This window comes from Erinaceus europaeus, chromosome 9 (assembly GCF_950295315.1).
Source record: "Erinaceus europaeus chromosome 9, mEriEur2.1, whole genome shotgun sequence".
Classification (NCBI taxonomy): domain Eukaryota; kingdom Metazoa; phylum Chordata; class Mammalia; order Eulipotyphla; family Erinaceidae; genus Erinaceus; species Erinaceus europaeus.
The window spans coordinates 26,191,751-26,219,737 of record NC_080170.1 but is presented as its reverse complement, the minus strand read 5'-3'; the positions used below and the strand labels follow the sequence as shown (position 1 = coordinate 26,219,737).

At 37.1% G+C, this 27,987-nt stretch overlaps 1 protein-coding gene across 1 annotated transcript; it reads right to left on the bottom strand.

The window, feature by feature from the left end:
• Positions 1 to 45: 45 nt before the first annotated feature.
• Positions 46 to 27,987, bottom strand: LOC103109074 (phospholipid scramblase 2-like). Its single transcript, XM_007518080.2, has 8 exons — positions 27,812 to 27,987; positions 26,325 to 26,350; positions 23,186 to 23,340; positions 19,226 to 19,268; positions 13,085 to 13,305; positions 11,507 to 11,668; positions 1,098 to 1,259; positions 46 to 282 (listed from the first exon to the last, which is right to left on the bottom strand). The coding sequence occupies exons 2-8, from the start codon at positions 26,335 to 26,337 to the stop codon at positions 217 to 219; spliced, it is 822 nt and encodes a 273-aa protein (XP_007518142.2). The 5' UTR covers positions 26,338 to 26,350; positions 27,812 to 27,987; the 3' UTR covers positions 46 to 216.

Below are 27,987 nucleotides of genomic sequence, written 5' to 3'. Positions count from 1 at the left end.
GATGAGGTGAGAATAAATGAACATTCAAAGAAAATGTACAAAACATTTGTAAGTACAGAAAAATAAAGTTTTTAATTGAAAGCAATCACATGCCTGGATTATAGGCATCATAGAGTAATTCAAAGAGGAATACTTATTTTCAAGACAAAAAAAAAATCACGGAGTTATTCCTTTAAAAAGTTCCAGTCAGTGCAGACACTTCAAATTTCTTGAGTCTTAAGAAATCAATATTCTGTTTATGCACAGTTTGAAGATGGCACAGCGCTCATAAAACATGAAATCCTAGAAAAAGGCAAAAATACAGAAATGATTTTTAGCAGCAAAACTATTAATTCTCTGATGCAGAAATACTAAGGTATTTGATGACATACAGCAGTATTTCTATTAAAAGAAACATTAACTGTAATAAGTAAGTCAGTGAAAAACCAGCAAATATAAAAAATACTTTCAGTATTTCATTTTAACAACGTTGATGTCTGCATGCTTTTAGTTAATTTTCTGACTACCTAGAGAGTTTTCAAAAAGAAAATATGTCACCTCCCTGTAACAAAACAAAGTTCTGATTCTGAACTTACATTTAGTGGGACAGATATTTAACTTGATATTTGGGTTTTTAAATCTCCCTATTAATGTGAAGACAAGGTCAGAATTATAACTCTATCCCTCTGAATTATAGTTCGATCTAGTGGCTTGATTAGATATATAACATTATTTTACTTTATAGTCCTGTGTAAAATAATTTACATTTATAATAAATTTATTTCAAAGCATCTTATACCAAGCAAGGTGATATTCATACTGTTCTTGGAAGCACCAATTTTGATTTTTTTAAATATAAATCTTGAAGACCTGAGTCTCTCCCAAACAGTAAAAAAAATTTTTTTTTTAATTTATTGCCACATGAAACCCACTAGACCGTAGCCACCTATGAATTCAGTTTCAGAAGAAAATGGAATTTCAGAGCTGGGGTTAAGTTGGGTCCTCACTGTCTATGGCAAAACTTAAGCAGTTAACTGAAAAATGTAAAATTTACTTGGTCATTTCACAATGATGTTGGGTAAATCAGTCATACATAAGATTAGCAAGAATACACTTACAATGAGGAAACATGCGCCGATTACCAGAGCTTTCATTTTGACATCAAGACCTGAAGGGAACTGAATGGCATAGTTACTGTAATCTGTGCATAATCCTTTTATTAAACCAGAAAAGAGCTTGGAAATATTGCCAACCACTATTTTTTCATCAAGAGATTTAATCTAAGATGAAAAGAAAAAAAAAGATCTTAGTGAAGCTTCTTAAAATTATGTCATATACAGCTGGACTGGATGCATAGAGACTCCTTTATCTATTTATAAGTAAATATAGAAAGTCAAAATAGAACATTACCATGTGCACCTAGATAAGTATAAAATCAATGTAGTAATCAAAGTGTAAAATATTAGCATATCAATACAATTCAAAGAAAGTGATCATACTACAGTTGCTAAGACATTTTATTATTTACTAATCACTCATCTATCCAATAATCTATATGTATAACACACAAGGATTTTACAATTGTTAGGGTGTTTAATGCTTAGAAAACAACCTTAGAATATATAATTTTACTATATGCAATTTTATCTGAAAAGTATAATCAAAAAGAAAAGAAATCTAAGCAAAGTGAGGCAATATAATTTGTCCATTACACACACACACACACACACACACACACAGAAATTGTGAAGACAGTTTCCAAAACAGATATTCTGGCTATAGTCTGTACTCTTGACCTTTATAATATCTTGCCTTTAAAATTTTAAATATTGGGCAAGAAATACACTAGCTTAGCACACTGGAACATATGACTACATACCTGAGAATCCAGATATAATCCCCAGTACCACCTTATGCCAGAAAATGAGCAATGCTATGGTATCTCTTAGAAAAATAAATGAAAAGGGAGTCGGGCAGTAGCGCAGCAGGTTAAGCGCAGATAGTGCAGATAGCACAAAATAAAAGGACCAGAAGAATGATCCTGGTTCCAGCCCCCAGCTCCCAACCTGCGTCATGGGGGAGAGAACTTGACCTGAACCAACCTGGGCTGCTGCCTACTCAGCGACGAGGGAAAGGAACCAGGAACTCATGGCTGAGCAGGAACGCAATGCAATTTTTTATTGATCAGATACAACGCCATATATATATATATATATCTTTAACCGGAAGTGACAAGTGGGGAAAGGAAATGGCTAGGAGAGGGGGTGGAGCAAAAAAAGAGCATGAACATAGAAAGCTTCCATAACAGCTGTTTGGAAGGTTCTAACCAGTGGGGATTAAACCAATACCCTGCAGGCAGGGTGTGTCTCAGGCAAAACAATGATTATGTAAATAGACCACAGCATTCAACAATGCAGGGGACCTGGCATAATGACCAACACCTACCGCAGGGGAGTGGCTTCACAAGCAGTGAAGCAGGTCTGCAGGTGTCTATCTTTCTCTCCCCTTCTCTGTCTTCCCCTCCTCTCTCCATTTGTCTCTGTCCTATCCAACAATGATGACAAAAATAATAACTACAACAATAAAAAAACAAGGGCAACAAAAGGGAATAATTAAATAAATATAAAAAAATTAAAAAATAAATGAATAAATTTAAAAAATTAAGTAGGTAAGTATTCCTAATAAGTTCCTCAATCTTTAGTCAGCAAAAAATATTGGAATAAATGAACCTATTCTTGTAACTTTAAAAATATATTTATTGGAAAGAGAGCCAGAAATTGGGAGAGAAGGGGGTGATAGAGAAGAAGAGAGACAGAGAGACACCTACAGCCCTGCTTCACCACTTGCAAAGCTTTCCCCCTGCTGGTGGGGACTGGGGGCTTGAACCTTGATTCTTGTGCATTGTAACATGTGCTCTCAACCAGTTGTGCCACCACCGAGCTCCTCTTGTAACTTTTGTCAGTACTTAAATATGTTTATTTATGAACTACCTATGACTATTTTTTAAAAATATTTTATTTATTTTATTTTTGAGAGAGATGTAGAGGGAGGGAGGGAGAGAGAGAGTGACAGAGAGAGAGTGAGAGGGAGAGGGAGAGAGAGAGTGACAGAGAGAGAGGGAGAGGGAGAGGGAGAGGGAGAGGGAGAGGGAGAGGTGGAGAGAGGCCAGAGCACTGCTCAGTGCGGGGGATTGAACCTAGAACTTTGGAGCTTCAGGCATGAGAATCTGTTTGCATAACCATTATGCTATCTCCTCCACCCTGAACCACCTATAACTATTTTTTTTAATTAAAAAAATTTTTTATATTGATTTATTTCCTTTGTTGCTCTTTTATTGTTGTAGCTATTATTGGTGTCGTTGTTAGATAGGACAGAGAGAAATGGAGAGAGGAGGGGAAGACAGAGAGGGGGAGAGAAAGATAGACACCTGCAGACCTGCTTCACCGCCTGTGAAGCATCTCCCCTGAAGGTGGGGAGTTGGGGACTCGAACCAAGATCCTTATGCTGGTCCTTGCGCTTTGCACCATGTCCTATGACTATTTTTTTTTAAATTTTTTTATTTACTTTATTTTTGAGATAGATTCAGACGGAAAGACACAGAGGCAAATACCAGAGCACTGTACAGCTCTGGCTTATTGTGGTGTGGGGGATTGAACCGGGGACTTCGGAGTCTCAGGCATGAGAGTCTCTTTGCATACCATTATGCTATCTACCCCCACCCTCCTATGACTATTTTTATACTATGTCAATAGAATTTAGAATTGTTACATTAACCATATGTCCCACAAAAATCTAAGTTTCTAAAGATTATCCTTACCTTAAACTTTTTCACAGTAACTTTAAATCTATACAGAGAAACTAAATAAAATGAAACACCTACATTTAATAGTAAATACAGTCATGTGACCAGATAAAAGATTTTTAAAGTAACGTCTCAACATTAGTAATAATCATCTAAAATATATATTTTTAAATATTTATTTTTATTATTTATTCCCTTTTGTTGTCCTTGTTGTTTTATTGTTGTAGTTATTACTGATGTCATTGTTATTGGATAGGACAGAGAGAAATGGAGAGAGGAGGGAAAGACAGAGAGGGGGAGAGAAAGATAGATACCTGCAGACCTGCTTCACCGCTTGTGAAGCCATTCCCCTGCAGGTGGGGAGCCGGGGCTCAAACCGGGATCCTTAGACCGGTCCTTGTGCTTTGCACCATGTGCGCTTAACCTTCTGCGCTACCTACCGCCTGACTCCCCATCTATTAATATTAATAGATAATAATAATAGATAATTAATATTAAATATTAATATTCCTGTTTAACAGTGGCAATGACTGGGAATAAACTTAAAATGAAAAAGGATATACAGTTCTATGCCAAAAGAAACTGATAATAAGTTTTAAATACATAATAAGATATGAATACATTTAGTGTCATGTAGTATCATATAGAATATAATATTAGAAAAGCAATAAATTCAAAGGACATGATCATACAACAGATGGTGGTGGGGACTGAGGCCTTGAACCTGGGTCTTTGTATACTGTAATTATATGCTCTATCAGGTGTGACACTGTCTGGCCCCATCCTTTCTAATGTATAATATTGTCACAGGTGGGAAGTTGTAGTTTTGTCTTAATTTGAATTTCTTTTATATTTAGTGACTGAGAATTTTTTCATATGTCTTTGGTCATCTGGATTTTTTCTTTGTGTAAATTCTATCCATGCCTTTCCCTCATTTTTAGGTTTTTTTTTTTTTTGTTATTGCTATGCTTTGTGAGCTCTTTGTATATTTTATTAGCCCTTTATCTGATATTTTATTATTTATTAATCAAGTACTTATGTACAAAGCATATGATATCAGTTTTTAAATTTATTTTGCTCTCTTTTTTTTTTTGCCACCAGGGTTATCACTGGGGCTTGGTGCTTGCACTAAGAATCTACTGCACCCAGTGGCCATTTCCCCCCCCCCCACTTTTTTTTTTTTCACAGGACAGAGAGACATTGAGAAGGGATGGAGGGATGGGGAGCTAGGGTGAGAGAGAAAGATAGACACTTGCAGACCTGCTTCACTGCTCATGAAGCATTCTCGCCTACAGGTGGGGAGCAGGGACTCAAACCCAGGTCCTTGTGCATGGTGATATGTGTATTTAAGCAGGTGTGCCACCACCTGGGCCCACTGTCAATTTTGTACACTAAAGAATTAAGGCTAGATCCCAGAGGTAGGACATGTCTCTTTTATCTTCCACTGAGAATGTTAAGATAAAACTCACCTGATATTTTTATTTCAATTACACAGGTTATGTGTAATCATAAGTTCTTTTTTGAAATTAGGTTAATAAGGATTTACAGTGTTGTCAAGAGGGTACAGTTTTTTCATCCTTTTGTGACATGTGTCTGCATACCATTCTCACTAACAACTTGGGTCCTTCTCTACCATCATGCATTGGGGTTCCCAGTGGCCACTAAGTTCCCTTCCTACTGCCCTCCTCACATCCTTGCAACAAACCACATCTAGTCCAAGTTTTACCCTGTGCTTTTTCTCTCCCCCTTTTTTCCCTTAAGCTCCACATATAAATGAGATCACCTGATATCCATCCTCTTCTTCTGGTTCATCTCACTTAACACAATTCCTTCAAGTTCTTCTCAAGGTAAGGCAAAGGAGATGACTTCATCATTTTAACATCTGAATAGTATTCCATTGTGTATATACAGACCACAAGTTTCTTAATCATTCATTTATCATTGGGCATCTAAGTTGCTTCCATGCTTGGGTTATTATAAATAGTATTACTATGAACAAAGATCTACATAAGGTCTCTTTGGACAGATGCTTTTGTTTTCTTTTGTTGGATCCCTGGGAGAAGGATTGCTGGGTCATAGGGTAAGACTATTTCTATTATGAGGTAGCTTCAAATTATCTTCTATAGGGGTTGATCTAATTTATATTCCTAACAAAAAAATATTTCATCTCCCTTGCATCATTGCCACCACTGTGTTTATCCTTTTTTTAAAAAAAATAAAGGTATTTTAAAAGTATCTTTTATCATACATATATATACATATATATATATGTGTGTGTGTGCATATATATATATATATATATATATATAGAGAGAGAGAGAGAGAGAGAGAGAGAGAGAGGGAGACTGAAAGGGAATTAGGAAGTAAAGGGTAAGAGGGAGATATACTTATACTGTTTCATCACTTGTGAAGCTTCCCCATGCTGATGGGTACTGGGGGCTTGAACCTGGGTCCTTGTATACTATAATTATGTGCTCTATCAGGTGTGATGCTGTCTGGCTCCAACCTTTCTGATGTATATTATTGTCATAGGTAGGAAGTTGTAGTTTTGTTTTAATTTGAATTTCTCTTATAATTAGTGACTGAGAAATTTTTCATGTCTTTGGCCATCTGGATCTTTGGTATAAATTATATCCATGTCTTTCCCTCAATTTTTTTTCCTTTTCTTTCTTTTTTAAATTTCCTTATTGGGGAATTAATGTTTTACATTCAACAGTAAATACAATAGTTTGTACATGCATAACATCCCCCAGTTTCCCATATAACAATACAACCCCCACTAGGTCCTCTGTCATCCTTCTTGGACCTGTATTGTCCCCACCCACCCACCCCCACCCCAGAGTCTTTTACTTTGGTGCGATACACCAATTCCATTTCAGGTTCTATTTGTGTTTTTTTTTTCTTCTGATCTTGTTTTTCAACTTCTGCCTGAGAGTGAGATCATCTCATATTCATCCTTCTGTTTCTGACTTATTTCACTTAACATGAATTTTTCAAGGACCATCCAAGATTGGCTGAAAACGGTAAAGTCACCATTTTTTACAGCTGAGTAGTATTCCATTGTGTATATATACCACAACTTGCTCAGCCACTCATCTGTTATAGAACACCTAGATTGCTTCCAGGTTTTGGCTATTACAAATTGTGCTGCTAAGAACATATGTGTACACAGATCTTTTTGGATGGATGTGTTGGGTTCCTTAGGATATATCCCCAGGAGAGGAATTGCAGGATCATAGGGTAGGTCCATTTCTAGCCTTCTGAGAGTTCTCCAGACTGTTCTCCACATAGGTTGGACCAATTGACATTCCCACCAGCAGTGTAGGAGGGTTCCTTTAACCCCACACCCTTTCCAGCATTTGCTGCTGTTGCCTTTTCTGATGTGTGACATTCTCACAGGAGTGAAGTGGTATCTCATTGTTGTCCTTATTTGCATTTCTCTGACAGTCAGAGACTTGGAGCATTTTTTCATGTGTTTCTCGGCTTTTTGGATCTCTTCTGTGATGAATATTCTGTCCATGTCCTCCCCCCATTTTTGGATGGGGTTATTTGTTGTCTTATTGTTGAGTTTGGCAAGCTCTTTATATATGTTGGTTATTAAACTCTTATCTGATGTATGGCATGTAAAGATCTTCTCCCATTCTGTGAGGGGTCTCTTGGTTTGGGTAGTGGTTTCTTTTGCTGTGAAGAAGCTTTTTAATTTGATGTAGTCCCATAGGTTTATGCTTGCCTTAGTCTTCTTTGTAATTGGATTCGTTTCATTGAAGGTGTCTTTAAAATTTATGCGGAAAAGAGTTCTGCCATTATTTTCCTCTGAGTATCTGATAGTTTGTGGTCTAACATCCAAGTCCTTGATCCACTTGGACTTTACTTTTGTATTTGGTGAAATACAGTGGTTCAGTTTCATTCTTCTGCATGTTTCAACCCATTCTTTCCAACACCATTTGTTGAAGAAACTCTGTTTTCCCCATTTAATAGTCTGGGCTCCTTTGTCAAAGATTAGATGTCCATAGGTGTGGGGGCTCACTTCTGGGATCTCAATTCTATTCCACTGGTCAGTGTGTCTATTCATGTTCCAGTACCAAGCAGATTTGATGACAATGGCCCTATAATATAATTTGAGATCTGGGAGTGTGATGCCTCCGGTTCTGTTCTTTTTTCTCAAGATTGTTTTGGCAATTCTAGGTCTTTTCTGGTTCTGGATAAACATTTGTAGCATTTTTTCTATTCTCCTAAAGAATCTTGATGGGATAGCAATAAATTTGTAGATGGCTCTGGGTAGTATATTCATTTTGATGATGTTAATTCTTCCAACCCATGAACATGGAATATCTTTCCACTTCTTTGTGTCTTTTTCAATTTCCTTGAGTAGTGATTCATAATTTTCAGTATACAAGTCTTTCACTTCTTTGGTTAGGTTTACTCCTAGATATTTTATTGTTTTTGTTGCTATAGTAAAAGGAACTGATTTCTGGATTTCAATTTCTTCTAACTTAGTGTTTGCATAGAGGAATGCCACTGACTTTTGAATGTTAATTTTGTAGCCTGACACCTTACTGTATTTCCTGATGATTTCCAAAAGCTTCTTGCTGGATTCCTTAGGTTTTTCTGTGTATACTATCATGTCATCTGCAAATAGGGAGAGTTTGACTTCTTCTCTTCCAGTCTGTATCCCGTTAATTGCTTGCTCCTGCCTGATTGCTATGGCAAGAACTTCCAACACTATGTTGAATAGTAATGGTGATAGTGGGCAGCCCTGTCTAGTACCTGATCTGAGTGGAAATGCTTCCAGTTTTTCACCACTGAGTATGATGTTGGCTGTAGGTTTGCTATATATAGACTCCACTATCTTCAGGAATTTTCCATCTATTCCCACTTTTTGTATTGTTTTGATCATGTGTTTCCCTCATTTTTAGTGTTTTTTTTTTTTGTTGTTGTTATTGCTATGTTTTGTGAGCTCTTCATATATTTTTATTAGTCCTTTATCTGCTATATGGCATATGAAATTCTTCCACTAAGTAGGGTGTCTTTCTGTTTTGGAGATGATTCCTTTAGCTGTATGGAAGCTTCTCAATTCAGTGTAGTTGCATTAGTATATTTTTGTTTTTATTCTCCTTGCTGTTTGACTTGATTCTTCAAAGACATTCCAAAATAAAAAAAAGACATTCCCAAAGTAAACATTGTATTGTGTTTTCCCTAAGTATTCTTCTATGAATTTGATTATTTCTGGTCTTACTTTCAAGTTTTTGACCCACTTGGAGTTGCTTTTTGTGCATGTTAATATGTAATTATCCTGCTTCATCCTGTCACACATGCATCTCAACCCAATCTTCTCAGCACCATTTGTTGAAAAAACTCTCCTTTCTCAACTTGGTATTTTGGACCCTGCTGTCAAAAATTAGTTGTCTGGGGAGTTCGGCGGTGGTGCAGTGGGTTAAGTGCACATGGCGCAAAGCGCAAGAACCAGCTTAAGGATCCAGGTTCCAGCCCCTGACTCCCCACCTGCTGGGGAGTCATTTCACAAGTGGTGAAGCAGGTCTGCAGGTGTCCGTCTTTCTCTCCCCTTCTCTGTCTTCCTTTCCTCTCTCCATTTCTCTTTGTCCTATCCAACAACAATGACATCAATAACCACAACAATGTTAACCAACAAGGGCAACAAAAGGGAAAATAAATAAATAAAATGTTTAAAAAATTTTTAAAAAATGTTGTAAAAAAATTAGTTGTCTGTAGGTGTAAGACGACACATCTAAGAAGGAGAGAGCTACTGCCATATATATGTTAACTTAGACAAATCATATACAGATTTAATATAGTATATGACTGCATTGTAACTTCTGAAAAAATGAAGGAGGGGTCAGCTAGGTGGTGGCACACCTGGTTGAGTGCACATGTTACAACTACACAAGGACCCGGATTCAAGCCCCTGGTCCCCACCAGCAGAGGGAAAGCTTTGCGGACGGTGAAGCAGTGCTGTAGGTGTCTCTCTTTCTCTGTCCTTCTCTATCTCCCTCCAACTTCTTGATTTCTGGCCATTTATACTCAATAAAAACAGAAAAGAATGAACAAGACAATCTTATATTCACATGGAAAGAAACACAAGAGAAAATGAAAATACAATACAGAAGAATAATGATTATTTTGCTATGAATAGACAGAGAACATAGTTACAAGCTACTACAGTAATAATATGTAGGTAATTCAGTACAATACAGGGAATGAATCTATTTGGGAAGACAGTGGGTGGGGAAGATGCTATTTCAATTGAGCAGTTTAGCAAGGAATTGTATTTTACATGAAAAAGTTTGATGACACATTTCCATTAAAATAGAATTTGATCTATTTTTGTAAAAATGAAAGTTTCATTAACATCTTGAAAAATTAACACTTAAAAGGTAAAAATATTACATTAAGTATAGACAGTTATAGAAATAACATTCGGGGAGTCGGGCTGTAGCGCAGCGGGTTAAGCGCAGGTGGTGCAAAGCACAAGGACCGGCATAAGGATCCTGATTCAAACCCCGGCTCCCCACCCGCAGGGGAGTCGCTTCACATGCGGTGAAGCAGGTCTGCAGGTGTCTATCTTTCTCTCCTCCTCTCTGTCTTCCCCTCCTCTCTCCATTTCTCTCTGTCCTATCCAACAACGACAACAACAATAATAGCTACAACAATAAAACAACAAGGGCAACAAAAGGGTATAAATAAATAAAATAAATATTAAAAAAAAAGAAGAAAAAAAAAAAGAAATAACATTCGACCATGTCTGGGAGGGCTACTGCAGTTTCCAATGGAATAAATGGGGACTCAGAACTCTAGTGGTGGGAACGGTGTGTAATTATACCCCTGCTGCCTCATAATTTTGTAAAGCAATATTAAATCACTAATATAAAAAGTAGAGAATAAAAAAATGGCTTGAGAAACATGTTCACAATCAAGAGAGTAGTGCTTGAAACTATGAAAATAGCCATCAGTAAGCACTTCAGGATTAAAATTTTGTAAGGCAACTACTATATGTGTGAACAGTTTAAAAACATGGGGCCAACTCTGCAGCTCCTCAGGTAGAGAACACACTTTGCCGCATGCTAGATCCATGTCTGAGAACCGCATGGCAGTACCCAGAACTAGGGGGATCGCCAGTGCTCTGGTTTCTCTGTCTCTCTCTCTCCATGCAAAAGTTGATCTGGAGCACTGAAATTACATGTGTATGAACCCCAGCTCCACAATCAAAGAAATAGCAAATAACAACAACAACCCTTTGAATTATTGACTTTTGTAAGAACTCAAAGGCATCAGCACCTCTGAAGTGAGTCTTGAGTCCTGGCAGCCCATGTTTCAGACTAAAAAACATGCTTCCGAAATACAATTTAGCAGTCAGACCTAGATGACAATGTTAGCATTCTAGTCAACGTAAACAATGCAGTGTCTCCATACAGAACTCACCATGTTTCCATGGTAGATATTTTGCTTCTATTCACTTGGTTATAAGGTTCTGCTTTTCTTTTTTTTTCTATTCGAAATCAAGACTGATACTTTATCAGAGCAATAAACACCTTTCTGACTAGATTTTAAAATATGAGTGTATAAAATTAAAAAATTAAAAAATGAGTATTGTTTCCCATTTGAAATTTCAGGAAACAAGTATTTTTCTAATACATTTGTAACAGCTTACAAAGTTATTTTTTTATTATTGTAGGAAAGCAAATATTATAAAAGTGATAAATCTCTTGCCTTATATTCAATATCTCTCCAACAGGTGCACCAAAAAAATGGACCAACAATTCTTAGTATATCTTTTCTTTCCTCATCTTGAATTGTAAACTTTCGCAGAAATGCATGCCTCTTCTGAGAAACATAGCCTATTAGAATTCCAGAGGGAGTGCAGATTTTTATCTACAAAAGGAAGAAGCAATATGTAATATAAAATCATTATCATCATCATAATGTCTAGAAGAGGTCCTTCTATTTAGTTTCATGATTTAGAATTGGTAATATTTCTCTTTCCTATTTATTGATATTTAATTGGTAAATAAAATTATATATTAAGTGTATAATGTGATGATATATTTGTTGTGAATATCACAATAACATGATCAAATGAATGAACACTTCTATCACCTCATGTACATTCATACAATTGAGATATACTCTCTTAGAAAATCTGAGTTATATGTCATGTATCATTTTATGATATTTTGATCAATGATATAGCGCCAATTTCAAAGAAGTCCCAACAAGTTATATTATATTATATTACATTACATTACATTATATTATATTATATTATATTATATTATATTATATTATATTATATTAGTTATTGACTACGTACACAACAAGATTATGCAAAGGTGCATTTTTCAAATGTATCTCTATTGTTAAGCAACTTACTATGATATTGTGTAGAATTAGATATAGTTGCTAGATGTCAAATGTCATATCTTTAAAAGTTGAAAATTTGTACTGTGTAACCAAACTGTGATTACTCATATTCTCCCCTTCCTTCCTTCCTTCCTTCCTTCCTTCCTTCCTTCCTTCCTTCCTTCCTTCCTTCCTTCCTATAGAATTTTATTCTCTGTTGTTGGAAATCTAAGTTGCTTCCAAGTTGGGATATTACAAATTGTGCTGCTATGAAATTGGATGGGTATGTGTTTTTCCCTATGAAAAGTATCCCTAAGAGAGGAATTGCTGGGCCATAGGGTATGTCCATTTCTAGCCTTCTGAGACTTCTCTAGATTTTACACCACAGAGATTGGACCAATTTACATTCCCACAAACAACAGAGGAGTGTCTAAGAAAGGTGTGGTATATATACACAATGGAATACTACCCAACTATTAAAAATGATGAAGTTACTCTTTTTTACTACATCTTGGATGGAGTTTGAAGGAAATATGTTAAGTGAGATAAGCCAGAAAAAGAGGGTTGACCTTATTTATAAGTAGAACTTAATAAACATGAGCAGAAAGGGGGAGAACAAAGTAAAACTTGGACTGGTTTGGTGTATTGTACTAAAGAAAAGAACTCTAGGGAAGGAGGACAGGAAAATGGGTCACAGCAGTGGAAGCTTTCAGCTCCTGGTACATGATAGGAAAGGACCGCACCTGGGGGTGAGAATATTTTGTAGACACTTGTCAACTGCACTGTGAACCATTAACCTATCCATAATAAAAAGAATTCATTGTCAAGCATAAGCCAGTAGTTTCTAAATTACCTTTCCTAACAATCATATCTTATTATATAGAGTCAATGAAACAGTGAACATTATTCTTCAATATTTTACTAATCACCCAGAAATTGCTCACTGACCTCCTGAAGGCATCCGTGGGAACACAGCCAGTTGCACCTTAGTGGTCTCTCCAGAGTTATAACTTCTTGGTTTGTAAGATCACAAATCTTTATGGTAAAAGGCCTACAGTATCCAAGTATCATTCGTGTACAGAAACAATTATTCTCTGTTGCCTTATAAATCTTCTCTCCAAGACTGTTTGTAAGTACATATTTGTTATTTTTTTCAATACATAGGCAGACTGAAAACAGAGAAGAGGAAGTCATGACCATAATGGTAAAAATATACTGAAAGTAAACATATGGATTAAAATACTTTTTTATTTTTAAAAAGATATTTATTTATTTATGAGAAAGATAGGAGGAGAGAGGGAAGGAACCAGACATCACTCTGGTATATGTGCTGCCAGGGATCTAACTCAGGACCTCATGCTTGAGAGTTCAGTGCTTTATCCTCTGCGCCACCTCCCAGACCACTGAATTAAAATAGTTTTAGATATTACTTGAGGTGCTATTTCATGTAGCATAGAAATAAAAGAAAAAGTGTTTATAGGTAGATGATAAACCATATAAAAAAGATAAAGAGCAGAGCAAAGGAAATTACAGGTTAGAAAATCTAGGAGCCTCTATGTAAAAGGGGAAGGAATATAACTCCTATCTTTCTAATTCTCTTAGACCCATGTCAGAATGGAGACTGGACGGAAGGAACATTCAGGCAGTGATCACACTCATAATAGGTTTATGCAGACAATGTCCACATGTTCATAGTTTAATGATGGAAGATAAAGGATGATTGCTATTTTTACATTCTATGAGATAGTAAATTCACTGGGTGTTTTGTTAATGAACCATACTAATGCCTTATCTTTTTGCAGTGCGTAAGGTGGAGATAATATAGTTAAGGGCTCCCTTTCAATGTATGTATGCAAAAACAGTGCAGATAGGTAGGAAATTCAAACATTCTACTGGATCTAGAAGGAGAAGAAGAGATGAGGAAATGCATATACAGTGTTTACATGTTGACATATGTTCTTGAAAACACTTTGATTTAGCCCTTTTTTCCCCCTTTCACATCCCAAGTCAAGAACACCAATATCCATCTCTCTCTCCTTTCCACTCTTAACTTTATTGAACTAGGTAGAACTGACATACATTATTTAAGTTTCAGGGTGTGTATTATGATGGTATGACTTTGTGCAAAGTGGTTATTATGACACATGTACCATCTTTTCTTAACAATTTTTGAAGTTGCAATAACAGATGATTAATGTCCCTGTGGGGTTCATTATATAGCCTTGGCTTATTTTCCAATGTGTGCTACTTCTATTAGATTCAGAAAGAAAGAACAGAACTAGGCTACCCACCAATTCTAGTTCCATATGGCTTTACCTTTTTTCTTTTATATGCTCACATCTTCACATTTTCTCAATTTAATACTTAATATAGACACAAGAATACTATGAATGAATAGTATGTTTGATGTCATTGATCAGTAGATGATTTATTATGTTCTACCCTCACTTCCAACATAGCAGCATTCACTGTCTCTTTTCCCTTTCCCATATACACCTATTATTAAATAAATAACACCAGAATCTAGTAGAAGAGTTAGCTCTGGAGATTTTCAAGAGTCAGTTTAAGGGGGCAGGTGGTAGAGCACCTGCTTAAGTGCACGTATCAAGAGGCAGTTTGATATCTTCACATAGATTTTTGAGATGAAATTAAGTCCAAAGCAGGTGAATTTTTTTCTTTATTGGGGGGATTAACGGTTTATAGTCAATAGCAAAAAACAGTAGTTTACTTATTTATTTTCTTAATTAAAAATGTTTATTTATTTATTGGATAGATACAAGTAGTAATTGAGGGGGAAGGGGGTGATAGAGAGGGAGAGAGATACACAGAGACACCTGCAACACAGCTTCACCACTCGTGAAACTTACCCCTGAAGGTGGGGACTAGGGACTTGAACATGGGTCCTAAACTCACTGTAGCATGTGCGCTCAACCAGTTGCACCACCACCCAGCCCCCAAACACAGTAGTTTATATATTTTTAATATTTTTCAGTTGTCCACATAACAATTAAACCCCATCTAGGTCCTCCTCTGACCTCATGTTCCAGGAGCTGAACCCTCATCCCACCCCAGAGTCTTTTACTTTGGTGAAATACACCAAGTCCAGTCCAAGTTCTGCTTTGTGGTTTTTTATTTTTCAACTTTATTTTTTTATTAGTATTTAGTGATGATCAAGAAGACGGTGGGGTGAGGGGTACAATTCATACAGTTTCCACCACCAGAGGGCCATATCCCATCCCCTCCATTGGGAGCTTCCCTATTCTTTATCCCTCTGGTAGTATGGACCAAAGATCTCTATGGGGTGCAGAAGGTGGGAGGTCTGGCTTCTGTAACTGCTTCTCCACTGGACATGGATGTTGACAGGTTGATCCATAACCCTAGCTTGTCTCTACCTTTCCTTAGTGGGATAGGACTCTGGGGAAGTGGGATTCCTGGATACAGTGGTGAGGCCGTCTGCCCATGGAAGGCAGGTTGGTGTCATGGTAGTATTTTTCAAACTCTGTCTATGAGTGAGATCATCCCATATTCATCCTTCTCTTTCTGACTTATCTCACTTAACATGATCACTTCAAGCTCCATCCAAGATGAGGTAAAGAAAGTGAAATCACCATTTTTAATAGCTGAGTAGTATTCTATTGTGTATATATACCATGACTTTCTCAGTCACTTGTCTGTTGTTGGACACCTGAGTTGCTTCCAGGTTTTGGCTATTACAAACTGTGCTGCTATGAACATAAGTATACACACATCTTTTTGGATGGGTGTGTTTGGTTCCTTAGGATATTTCCCTAGGAGAGAAATTGCAGGGTCATAAGGTCCACTTCACCCAAGATATGGAAAAGGAGATTATTTTATACATTTTTTCATATGTGTTGACCACTTGGATCTCTCCTTTGGAGAAGATTCTGCCCAGTGAAGAGGCTCCCATTTTTTCAATGGAGTTTATTTATTTATTTATTTATTTATTTTTGTTGTTGTTGATCTTTTGGCGAGTTCTTTATGTATTTTGCTATTAGCCCTACCTAATGTATGGTGTGTAAAGATTTTCTCCCACTTCTTGGGGAGTCTTTTTAGTTGATGATTCCTTCTGATGTGCAGGATCTTTTCAGTTTGATGTAGTCCCACTGGTTTATTTTTGTTTTCATTTTCCTTGCAATTGAATCTCAGTCATCTAAGATGATTTTAAAGCTTACCTCTAAACAAATTCTGCCAGTGCTTTCCTTAAAGTATTTGATGGTTTCTGATCTAATACCCAAATAGTGTTGACTTTCAAGCACTTCATTTTTCTTTTCTTTTCTTTTCTTTTCTTTTTTTTTTTTTTTTTGCCTCCAGGGTTTGTTGCTGGGGCTCGGTGCCTACACCACAAATCCACTGCTCCTGGAGGCCAATTTTTCCCCTTTAGTTTCCCTTGTTGTTTTATCCTTGTTGTGGTTATTATTATCGTTGTTATTGATGTCATTGTTGTTGGATAAGTCAGAGAGAAATGGAGAGAGGATGGGAAGACGGGGTGGGGGGAGAAATATAGACACCTGCAGACCTGCTTTACCACTTATGAAGTGACTCCCCTGCAGTTGGGGAGCTGGGTGCTCGAACCAGGATCCTTAGGCTGGTCCTTGTGCTTCACATCATGCGTACACTATCATCCTGCACTACCACCCGACCCCCGACTTTCAAGCACTTTCTATAGTCTATTGCATTGAGAGTATATTTAAAGGACAATTTTCCTAGTAAAAGTCAAGAATAGAATCTAGCTGAAATGGAAATACTGAAAAGTTGTTGAGTGTTGATCAAGGTGTGAAAATATATTAGCCAGTGAGTTCAGAGTTGTTGTTATGTTGACACATTATTTTGGTAAGAACTTAGACCAAGCTATTTATTTCAAACAGTGATTAAAAGCAGTTTAAGTGCAGACTTTCTCCTTAGCTTTCTCTCATTTGTAATGTACATTGCAAAGAAAGCTTGGCCAGCAGGGCTAGGGTGGTAGCCCACTGGAAGAGATTTTTCTTGGTGAGCAGGAAGTCCTCAGGTTCAAAACCCATGGGACAGCAGGGCAGTAATTAATATTGCAAGTGTTTGAAACATATGCATCTATTATATAATGAGCTTAAAAAATCAATACATAACTTTCCTGTGCATATTTTCAAACTAAACCCTTGTAAGTCTCCCAAGTTTTAATGTTAAAACCATCAAGCACATTATTTTATTTTATTGGGTTTTTTTTAATGAATTATAGTACATCTGTTTACATATGTGTATGGTTTCTCCATTGTACATAACAGGTGTCTACTGCACATTTTATTCATCCTCCCCCCAATCAGGGGCCTGAAACTCCCTCTTCCTCCAGTGCTTTTCCTCTCTATAGTTCCTTGCTTTGAATAGTTCTCAAGATTCCTTAATTTTAGTTTGTATATTATGGTTAGAGTCCTGAATGGCCTTTGTAATTAGCTTTCTGAAATCATATTCAGACATGTCTTTATAATCTTTATGGAGATGAATATTTTTTCTCATGTTTTTGTTGGATGTGGTTTCTGTTCTTGAACTTGGCAGGTGGTGCTGTGGTGGTGTTTTTGTGGTGGTGTGGCCAGGAAAGAGTGTCTTCCCTATTCACTTAGGCTAGGCTGGGGTGAACCCTCAGTAGGTGGTTTCCCATAGAGTTTCCCAAGGGTTCTTTTCTAACTCTTGTTCTGGGTTGTTATCTCAGGCTTGGGATTTTGCTGTGCCTGTGGTTTTCAGATCACACTGTGGTCTCTGACTTCCATATTGTGCATTCTGCCCTGTGCTGCTGTCAGGTGCTCAGTGTCTACAAACCAAGATGGTTCCCCAACTGTGGCTGTAGCTGGGGAATCAGCTGCCTCTGTTCTCCACAAAGTTCTATCCACCACTTTCCACATGTCTGTTGATACACACCCGGATCCTTGTAGGCTGTGCTGTAAGATTCGGGTGTTCTGTTTTGTAAATTGTTTTTGTATTTATTTCCTGGGTGTGATCTTTCATTGCTGTTACTCTTTGGCCATGCCCCGGAAGTCCTGTCAATCATTTTCTAGTCTGTTGCATTGAGAATAATTTCAAAGGACAATTTTCCAAGTGGAAGTCCAGATAGAAAGAATCCAGTTAAAGTGGAAATATAATTTAAAAGTTCTTGAGAGTGTCGACCAAGGTATGAAAACATATTGATGAGTGTTTTATGAATGTCAGGAGCTGCTTTTGCAGTACTAGGTGTTTTCTGATTCCAGATAAACTTTTGTAATTTTTATTCTATTCTCTTAAAGAAATGTGTTTCACCTTGATGAGGACTGAGTTGAATCTGTATATCGCTCTGGGTGGAAACATTATTTTGACTATCTAATTCTTCCAACTTGTTAGCCAGGTATATCTTTCCAGTTACTTGTTTAATAGCAAGATGAAGGTGGATGCTCAGTGTATTTTATCACTTGACTCCTAATTTCAAGACACAAGCTGCTGAGAATCATCAACATTTCCTTTCCTTTCCTTTTCATTTTGCCATCCAGGTTATTGCTGAGGCTTGATGCTTGCATGCCTCCACCACTGTTCCTGGGAGGTAATTTATTTATAAATAATCATTGTGATTTTATTTCATGTTTACAGGTACGAAGAGTCAGAGGGAGAAAGAGAAAGAGACCACAGCTCCATAATGTTTGTCAATGTGTTGAGGGCTGGGCTTGAACCTGGGTCACACACATGACAATATAGCCCACTATCTAAGTGAGCTTTATTATTTGTCCTTTATTATTTTTTTCTTTATTTTTGACTGATGGTGATAGAGAGAGATAGGAAGGGAGAGAGAGAGAAAGGGAGAGAGAGACAGAGAAGAGAGGCACTTGTAGCACTGCTCTACTGTTCTCCCCACCCTCTGAAGATGGAGACAAGAGACTTAACACCAGACCCTCCAGCACGGCAACCTGTGTACTCTTGTGGGTGTGCCACCACCTGAAAAGCTTTTCATTTTCAAGGAAGCCGGCTTTCCCTATGTCACACCATCTAATATATTTTTATTTGTTGATGTGCTTTCATCTACACACATGCCTTCTCTTTTTATATACATATATGATCTATGAAAAGAATACATACCTTCCAGAAGTTGAACTTTCTGATGAATCATTATCTTTTCTAACTATAATAATAAAAAATTAAGCTGTAAGTATGTGTGATACATGTAAATCAACAAAATAAAGACTTATCCTTTCACATTTTAATAGTATATATGTCCAATATCAGTTTTTATCAATAACTGACAACATTTAACAGTTTGCTAGTTTTGAGTAAAAATAAAGTTATTGTATTTTAATTGAAAAATACCAATTCCATGGATTCACTCTTAATGTAGACAAGCACATATAAAATTATTTATTCTGGAATCCTTATAAACACTGAACCAAAAAAAAAGCTTCTTCTAAAAGGGACTTGGAAATGTTAATTCTTTTTCATCTATCTAAAAGAACTATAAACACCAAAATTTATTTATTTAAGTATTAAATTTTAATTTATTTACTTATTCACTTATTTTTATTGCCACTATGGTTATTTCTGGGAGTCAGTGGTTGTAGGACAAACTCACTGTTCCTAATGACTATATATTTTTTCTTTAACTTATTTGATAGATCAGAGAGAAACTAAGAGGGGAGGAGAAGATCGAGAGGGAGAGCGAGATAGAGAGAGAGACACCTATGGAACTGCTTCATTGCTTATGAAGTTTTGCCCTTGCAGCTGGGGACTGGGGGCTTTAACCCAGGTCCTTGCACATGGCAACAGGTGCAGTCTACCCAGTGTGCCACTATTTGGCCCCTAAAGTATAATTTTTCATTATTTGTAGAAGTTGATAATTTTCCCTTCACATTTTATGTTCTTTTTTTTAATACTCTTATTTACAGGGTCCAAAGACATTTGTATTTAGTTTTACAAATAAAACTAACAAAGTAATTAGCATAGTCATAAAAGTTATATCAATAACAATTAGGTAAAAGAAAGGAATAAAAGGGATACATGTTGGAAAAAAGGAATGAAACTATCACTATTTTATGATATCATAATACACACAGGAAATCCAAAAATAGCTCAACGTTAAACTCCTGGAAATTGCTATGCAATGTAGTGAGGTGGCAGGCTACAAAATTAATCTACAGAAATCCTCTAGGTAAACACTAAGTCAGAAGAAGAAGGAACCAGTCACATTTATAAAAGCAGCAAAAATATGTATCTAGGAATAAACTTAACAAAGGAGGTGAACAATTTGTACACTATAAATTACGGGTACCCACTTAAGTAAATAGAAAAAGACATAAAGATGTAAAGAAATATCATGCTCATGGATTGGAAAAATCAACATTGTTAAAATGACTAGTCTACCTAGAGCCATATAAGGATATAATGCAATCCCTAAGAAGGGTCCATCAAATTTCTTCAAGTGAAAAAAACAAAATTACAAAAGTTTTTCTTCAGTTGGAAAATATCCAGAATCACTGAAGTAGTCTTGAGAAGAGGGAAAACACACACACACACACACACACACACACACACACACACACACACACACACACACGGAGGAATCATGCTTCCCAACCCCAAATTATACTTCAGAGCTACTATAGTCAAAACTGTCTGGTACTGGAATACAAGGGTGTGGTGACAAGGGATGGGACAAGGAGACTTTGTAGTCCTGGTGTATGACAGGAAAGGAGGCCTTAGGTTGGGGGAGCAAGCATCTCCCAGACACTTAGACTCCTATCATGGGGGCCGAAGGGCTGTGCCTATGTGTCATTAATTGTACTGTAAACCATTAATTCTCAATAATAGTAATAATAATAAGAAGAATGGACACACATGCCAGTGGAATAGTATTGAGATCTCAGATATAAGTCCCCCCCATCAATGGACAACTAAATTTTGACAAGAGGTTCAAAAACATTAATAGAGAGAGCCCTTTCAAAAATTGTGCTGGGAAAATTGGGTTGAAATGTGCAGAAAGATAAGACAGGACCATGGTGTACTGCACCAAAGTAAAAGACTCTGGGATGGGGGGGAGAGTACAGGTCTAAAAAGGATGACAGAGGACATAGTGGGGGTTGTCTTGTTATGTGGAAAACTGAGAAATGTTATGCATGTACAAACTATTGTATTTACTGTTGAATGTAAACCATTAATCCTCCAACAAAGAAATTTAAAAAAAAAAGGTAAGACAGGACCACCATATGTCAACCTGCACAAAAACCAACTTCAAATGGGTCAAAGACTTGGACAATAGGTCAGAAAACATTAAACACATAAAAGAAAACATTGGCAGAATACTTCACTATGCTAGCTTTGCAAATATCTCTGAAAATCAAGTCCAACAGCAAGAGAACAGAAACAATAATAAACCAGTGGGACTAGATTGAATTGAAAAGCTTCTGCACAGCTAAAGAGATCATCACCAATTAGAAAGATATCCTACAGAATGGGAGATCTTTACATGCCATGCATCAAACGAAAGGCTAATAACAAAAGTATACAAAGAACTCATAAAGCTCAGCAATAACAACAACAAACAGTTAAAAATGGAGAGAGGACATGAGCATTATCTTTACCAAAAAAGAGATCAGATGGTCAAAGGAAATTGAAAGATGCTCAGTTACTATCAGAGAAATGCAAATAAAAACAATGAGATACTACTGACCAATGTGAGAATAACATACATTAGGAAGGATGGAAACAATAAATGCTGGTGAGCATAGGATGTGTGGGGAAATGGAACCCTTCTACATTGCTGGTAGGAATGTAAATTAGTCCAACACCCATGAAAAAGTCTTAAAAAAAAAAGAAGAAGAAAAACAGGTTAGAGATTCCTCAGAACACTAGAGATGGACCTACCCTATAAACTGGCAATTCTTCTCCTAAGGCTCTTCCCAAAGAACACAAAAACATCTTTCCAAAGACATCTGTGTATACCTATGTTCACAGCAGCATGATTTGTAATAGCTCAAAACTGGACACAACCCAGATGCCCAGATGGCTAAGAACACTGTAGTATGAATACACAAAGAAATACTACTCAGTCATAAAATATAATGAAATCATTTCCTTTGCCTCCTCTTGAATTAAGGAGCAGAATTGGATGGAAACTTGAATGACTTACACTGAGATAAGCCTGAAGGAGAAGGATGAACACTCCTAGATGACCTCACTTTTTGCTGGAACCTGACAAACACGGAAAGATAGTGAAAACAGTGAAATTTGGCCTGGATGTGGCATAGTGCGGCAAAGCAAAGGAATACAGGGGATAAGAGGATGTAGAGAGGGCACTGAGAACACAGTGCACGAAGGTGGAAAAAGGCTTGAGTTTGTGGTACCTTTGTGCAGACACCTTTCTTAGATAAGAATTTCTACCCATGTGCCAAAAATTGCCCTGTAAGCCTCATTAAATGGTTAAAAAAAACTAGTTATTTATTAGCTAAAATGTTGCCTTTTTTATTTCATACTTTTGGGAATTAGTCATTGATTAAACTCTCTAAGCTGTAGCACATTTTATCTTTAAAAAGAATATATGGGACGAGGTGGTGGAGCACTTGTTTGAGCGCACACGTTATCTTGTGCAAGGACACAGGTTCAAGGCCCCTGTCCCCACCTGCAGAGGGAAACTTCACAAAACCTGAGTTGCAGGTATATCTCTTTCTCTCTCCCTTTCTATCTCTCACTTCCATCTCAGTTTTGTCTGTCAAAATCTAATGAATGAATGAATGAATAAAATACTTAAAAATAGTATTGATTCAGTAATTTTAAAGAAGAACATACAATTTTATGAGTGTAAAGTAGATGCCATCAGAATGTGCACATATATAATATGAAGAATTTAAAAGTTTCTTTTGTCTCATTTTATTGGAGTGATAATAGTTAACAGCGCAGTTGTTGATTCATGGGTACAATTTCTCATTTCCCCATACTTAGTGTATTGTATCCAAACCAAGAACTCTGGGAAAGGAAAGGAAGGGGCTGGTTGAAGAAGGTGTTTACCAGACACATTTTATTTCTTAGGAGTATTTTCTGTGTTATAGTTACCTCACTTAGACATTCCAACCCAGGTGGACAGTTCTGTGTGGGCAACTGTTCTTCCTTTGTAGATTGCTTTAATTTGATAGACACTGGCTGCTGTTGGACTGGTGAGCTTGAAGAGCTAGCCTGCTGATATGTGGGAATAATGTCTTTTGAGGTTTCTGAAATATGAAAAAGGGAGATAATGTTAACTATACAGAAAAACTGAATTAAAACATTTACTGTTTTAAGAGTATTCCAGTGAGTCAAGCTGGTGAGGAATGTTCCAGGAGGAAGGAAAGCCAATTGCGAAAGACATTTAAGGGGTAAATTTGAGTTGTCTGACAGAGGAAAAAGAAATAACTGTCTAGGAAAGTACAGGAACAACATCTTGTGGGTGTCTCTGAATAACGAATCGAGATTTTATTCCATGTTTGATTGATGAGCATTAGAGGAATTTACCTCTAGTTATTCCCATGATCTCTCCAATACCTAGAAAAGTCTTCTGAAGTATCCAGCAAGGGATTTAAAATAAGAAACATAGTGGTCATGGAGGTGGCCTCACGGGTTGAGTCCAGGACTTGCATACACGAGACCCTGGACTCAGTCCTGGTACTGCATATACCAGATATGAGCAATGCTCTGATCTTGCTCCTTCTCTCTCACTAAATAAATACGTTTTTAAAATAAAATAAGAAGCACGGATATAATCACTGTCCTCATTGCCTAGTAGGAGAGAGAACTGTATACTTATACTTTCGTATGAATATTTTTTAGAGACAGTTTGTTTACTTCTGGTTTTATTTATTTTTGCAAATTCATGTGTTTCAGTTTTCTAGATTCTGCATATGAGCATATGTGAATAATGTATCTATAAATAAGGGGGCTATGCTTTGACCTTGACCAGCTTCTAGATGACCTAGCCTTTTCCCAAAAGATGTTAAAGCTTCCTTGGTGGGAAAGCCTAGTGAGAAGGGATGTGGCTAGAGGCTAACAGTGGGGGGAGGGTCCCTGATGGAGTTATAAGGCAGATGTTTCCCCTTTGACATTTCTGTTTCATAAAACACAGGGGCCACTGGGCAGTCATCTCAGCCTCGTGCAGAGATCATTACGATGTTTGAGTGGAAGAGAGCAAGAGAAGGAACTGGAACAGCCTTTCTGAGGGACCATGTTCCAGCTGAGACCTAAAGGGTTGAGTGGAACAGCAGCACAGACATTTCAGAGGGAGACTATAGGAAATTAACCAACAAAAGGGATTTTCAGAATATGAAAGCACTATGTATATTCTCTATAAAATTGCTTTAGTTCGTGTATGAATGATGTTTAAATTATATCCAATGTCTTTTCTTGGCTTAACAGCTCATTTCTTTATTTTTTCCATCCTAGAAAAATGGGCACTTCATGATTTTTGTATCCATTCAATTACTGAAGGGTATTTTGGTTACTTCCAAGACTGGGTAATTATGATAAACCTCCTGGAAACCTCTCTGAGAGGTGTGTGTGTGTGTGTGTGTGTGTGTGTGTGTGTGTGTTTTCTCATACTTTGTAGGAAAATTCCAAGAAGTGCACTTGCTGGATTATAATCTATAAATATGCTTAGTCTTCTAAGAAAATACTATTAGCTTTTCCAAAATGTCTTTACTATTTTGGAGTCTTACCAGCAATGAATGAAAGTTCCTGTTCTACATTTCCCCAGCATATGGTATTCTCCTTGTTGTAGAATCTGGCCACTCTAATAAGTATGTGGTTGTATTTTGTTCTTGTTGTTCTGATTGTCCGCATTTGTATTTTCCTGATGACATGTGATGTAGATGATCTTTTCACATCCCCCCCCAATGTCTATATCCTCTTTGTTGAGGGGCTCCTATATGCTCTTTGGCTCATTTTTAGTAGAGTTTGTTTTGTTTTTACTTCCTTTTCTTATTGTTGAGTTCTTTGAGGACTATGTTAGTTGAAGTAAGTCAGAAAGAGGTAGACACATGGCATATAATTCCACTCATATATGGAATGTGATGAAAGCAAATCTTTAGATACTAACAACAGCATGGTGCTTACCAGTGGGGAAGAAGGTAGGAGGTGGGTAGCATGAATAAGGAGGTGAGTTGGGTTGTAGTGGATGGTAATAAGACCTTTGATGATATGTGTGGTTTAGCATATATGTTTATCCAGGTGACAATGTCACCCCCCCCCTTTTTTTTTTCTCACCAGGCTTGGTACCTGCACTACGGTTCCACTCCTCCTGTGGCCATTTTTTCAATTTTTTTTCGGGGGGGGGATAGGACAGAGAGAAGTTGAGAAGGGAGGGGGAGATAGAGAGGGAGAGAGAAAGATAGACACCTGCAGACCTGCTTCATCACTTGTGAAGCTACTTCCCTGTAGGTGTGGAGCTGGGGGATTGAACCGGGGATCCTTGTGTGGGTCCTTGCACATCATACTATGTGTACATAACCCAGTGTGCCACCACCAGGCAGTGTCACCTCAATAAAATTTTTATTTGTATATTTTTGACAGTAGCTCTTTATCTGTTGTTACTTTTTTTTTCTTTCTTTTCTTTTTTTTTTTTTTTGTAGATCTGGTGACTCAAGCTTATGTGATTTCACAGCTTCCTGGCTAAATTCCTTATTCAGAAAGAGAGGCAGAGAAATACAGAGAGAGAGAGAGAGAGAGAGAGAGAGAGGAGAGAGCATAGTATTATAACCCCCCGCCAGTGTTGTGGCACATGGCCTGTGAATGGCTAGGTATGTACTCTACTAGGTGAGCTATCTCTCTACCCCCCAGATGTGACTTTTGCAAATGCTTTCTTTTATGTGTGTCATGCCTCCTAATTCTTTTGATATTAAGTCATAACAGAGGAAAAATAGGTATGCATTTCTGTACTCTATCAGGGTGAGTAATCTTTCCAACCTATACATAGTCATTATGTTTATACATTGCACAGGAGAAGTAAAACACATCTGCATGGATTATAGTATAATTTATATGTCCCCAACAATCCAAAAATGCCTAAAGTTTCTTTTCAGAGTGAAAATCAGCAGTACTGAATATGAATATCTATTTATATATTTTCTAGACATTGAACATTGGATTCAGGAATAACAACAATATGACATTATGACAACTTGTTAACAGATAGAATTGTAGAGAGGAAAGTAAACAAGTCACTTACTTTGGCCTTCCATAATTTAAGGAGTTCTGAAAAAATAAAAAAAGAAGAACTTACATTAATGCATCATCTACAACTGCATGGATTAAATAAGACTGCTCAAACAACACACTGAAACAATGCTGTTATACACATGAAATGTTCCTCTCTATTCATCTAGTGTATCCATATCTGTTCACTTAAATATAGTGGCCGTTATAACCCTTTGGGGTTGATGCATTCCCAATTCTTGTCTTTCTGAGAGGACTTAAAGTTGTAGGCCAGCCTAGGATCAAGGGCAATTTCTATAAAAATACTGAGAAGAGATGGGTCTAATGAGTCAGGAAATCATGAAGAAATGCTATGAATCTAAGAACTCACATGATAGCTAGATTAAAAAAAGGAAAAAAAATCAGCCTTCACAACCTATATAACCCAAAGAGAGCATGTGACATAGCACTCAATTTCAAGTACCAGGCACAGTCTAGCAGGAGAAAGGTCAGCCCATGCTCTAGCAAATAGCTCCAGAAATTCCAGATCCTGCGACCCAAGCTTACTTAGTACATTTGATAAGACCTGCCCCCATTCTGTGTATCAACACAGACTTTTAGTCTGAAGATCTACTCTCAGAATTTGCAGTATCTCTTAACCAGGACAATCCTATTGAAATCCTATGTTGCTTATAGTAGTTCTGTTGAGCCTGGGAACCTCAGGGCCTCAGGCCTGAAAGACCTTTTTTTTTGCATAACCATTATGCTGTCTCCCCAGCCAAAATTTATTATGTTTTTTGTCTTTTAGTGAAATAGGGCCTTAAGTTCAAAAGACACAAATCACAAAATATTTCCATCCAGTTAGTAGTGACTTTACTATATAGTATTCAGTAATTTAATCTCAGGGTTCAGTTTTTTCCCTTTATTGGGAGGAAAGGAAACCACTCAAAATTGTGAGGGAACTCTGAGTGGTCAGGAATATTTCTGAGGAGTGTTATGACAACCAAACTAGGATCTGACACAAAGATATTTTTTTCCTTTCAGTTCTGTTTGTTACTATAAGTTTTGTAAGATGTTTAATCACCATTTCAGTTGCTCCCAATTGAAGAAGTAACTACTTTTGTTTTCGGGGCTTACTATAAAATAAATTTTACCCATACAGTTCTGAGTCTGCTCTATTTCTTTGAGTGTAAAATACAGAAGGTTCTTTTTCTTTTTCTTTTCTTTTTTTATTTTAAGCTACAACTTTTACCGGTTCCTTTCTGCCCTGCCAGACAGCTCTAAGAAGTTACACTGATATCGTACATATTTCAATTCTTGTAGCTTTTACTATGGCCAAATTTCATAGATGGGACAAGAGAGAAAGGAATGATTTGCGTCCACAGATACTAAATAGTATTAGCAGTAAATTCAGGTGCTCATGGTCTCTGTAGACATGATGCTTCTGTATTTCCAGCAATTCTGGTGTCCAGAGCGCCTGGCAGGGTTGGAGCTCCAGTCACACCCTTAATGAATACTTACTGGAAATGGTACTTCTCGGGCTCTAGTAATTGTCCCATCTACCACCCAGATATGCGGCTTGGCACCATTGAGCCCGGGTTCTAGTCATTGAGTTGTTCCTGCTCAAGCCAGGGGAGCCGCTGGGATAGCTGGGATTATTCCCTGATCCTTAAAAGCTCCTCGGCAAGGCAGCTGGG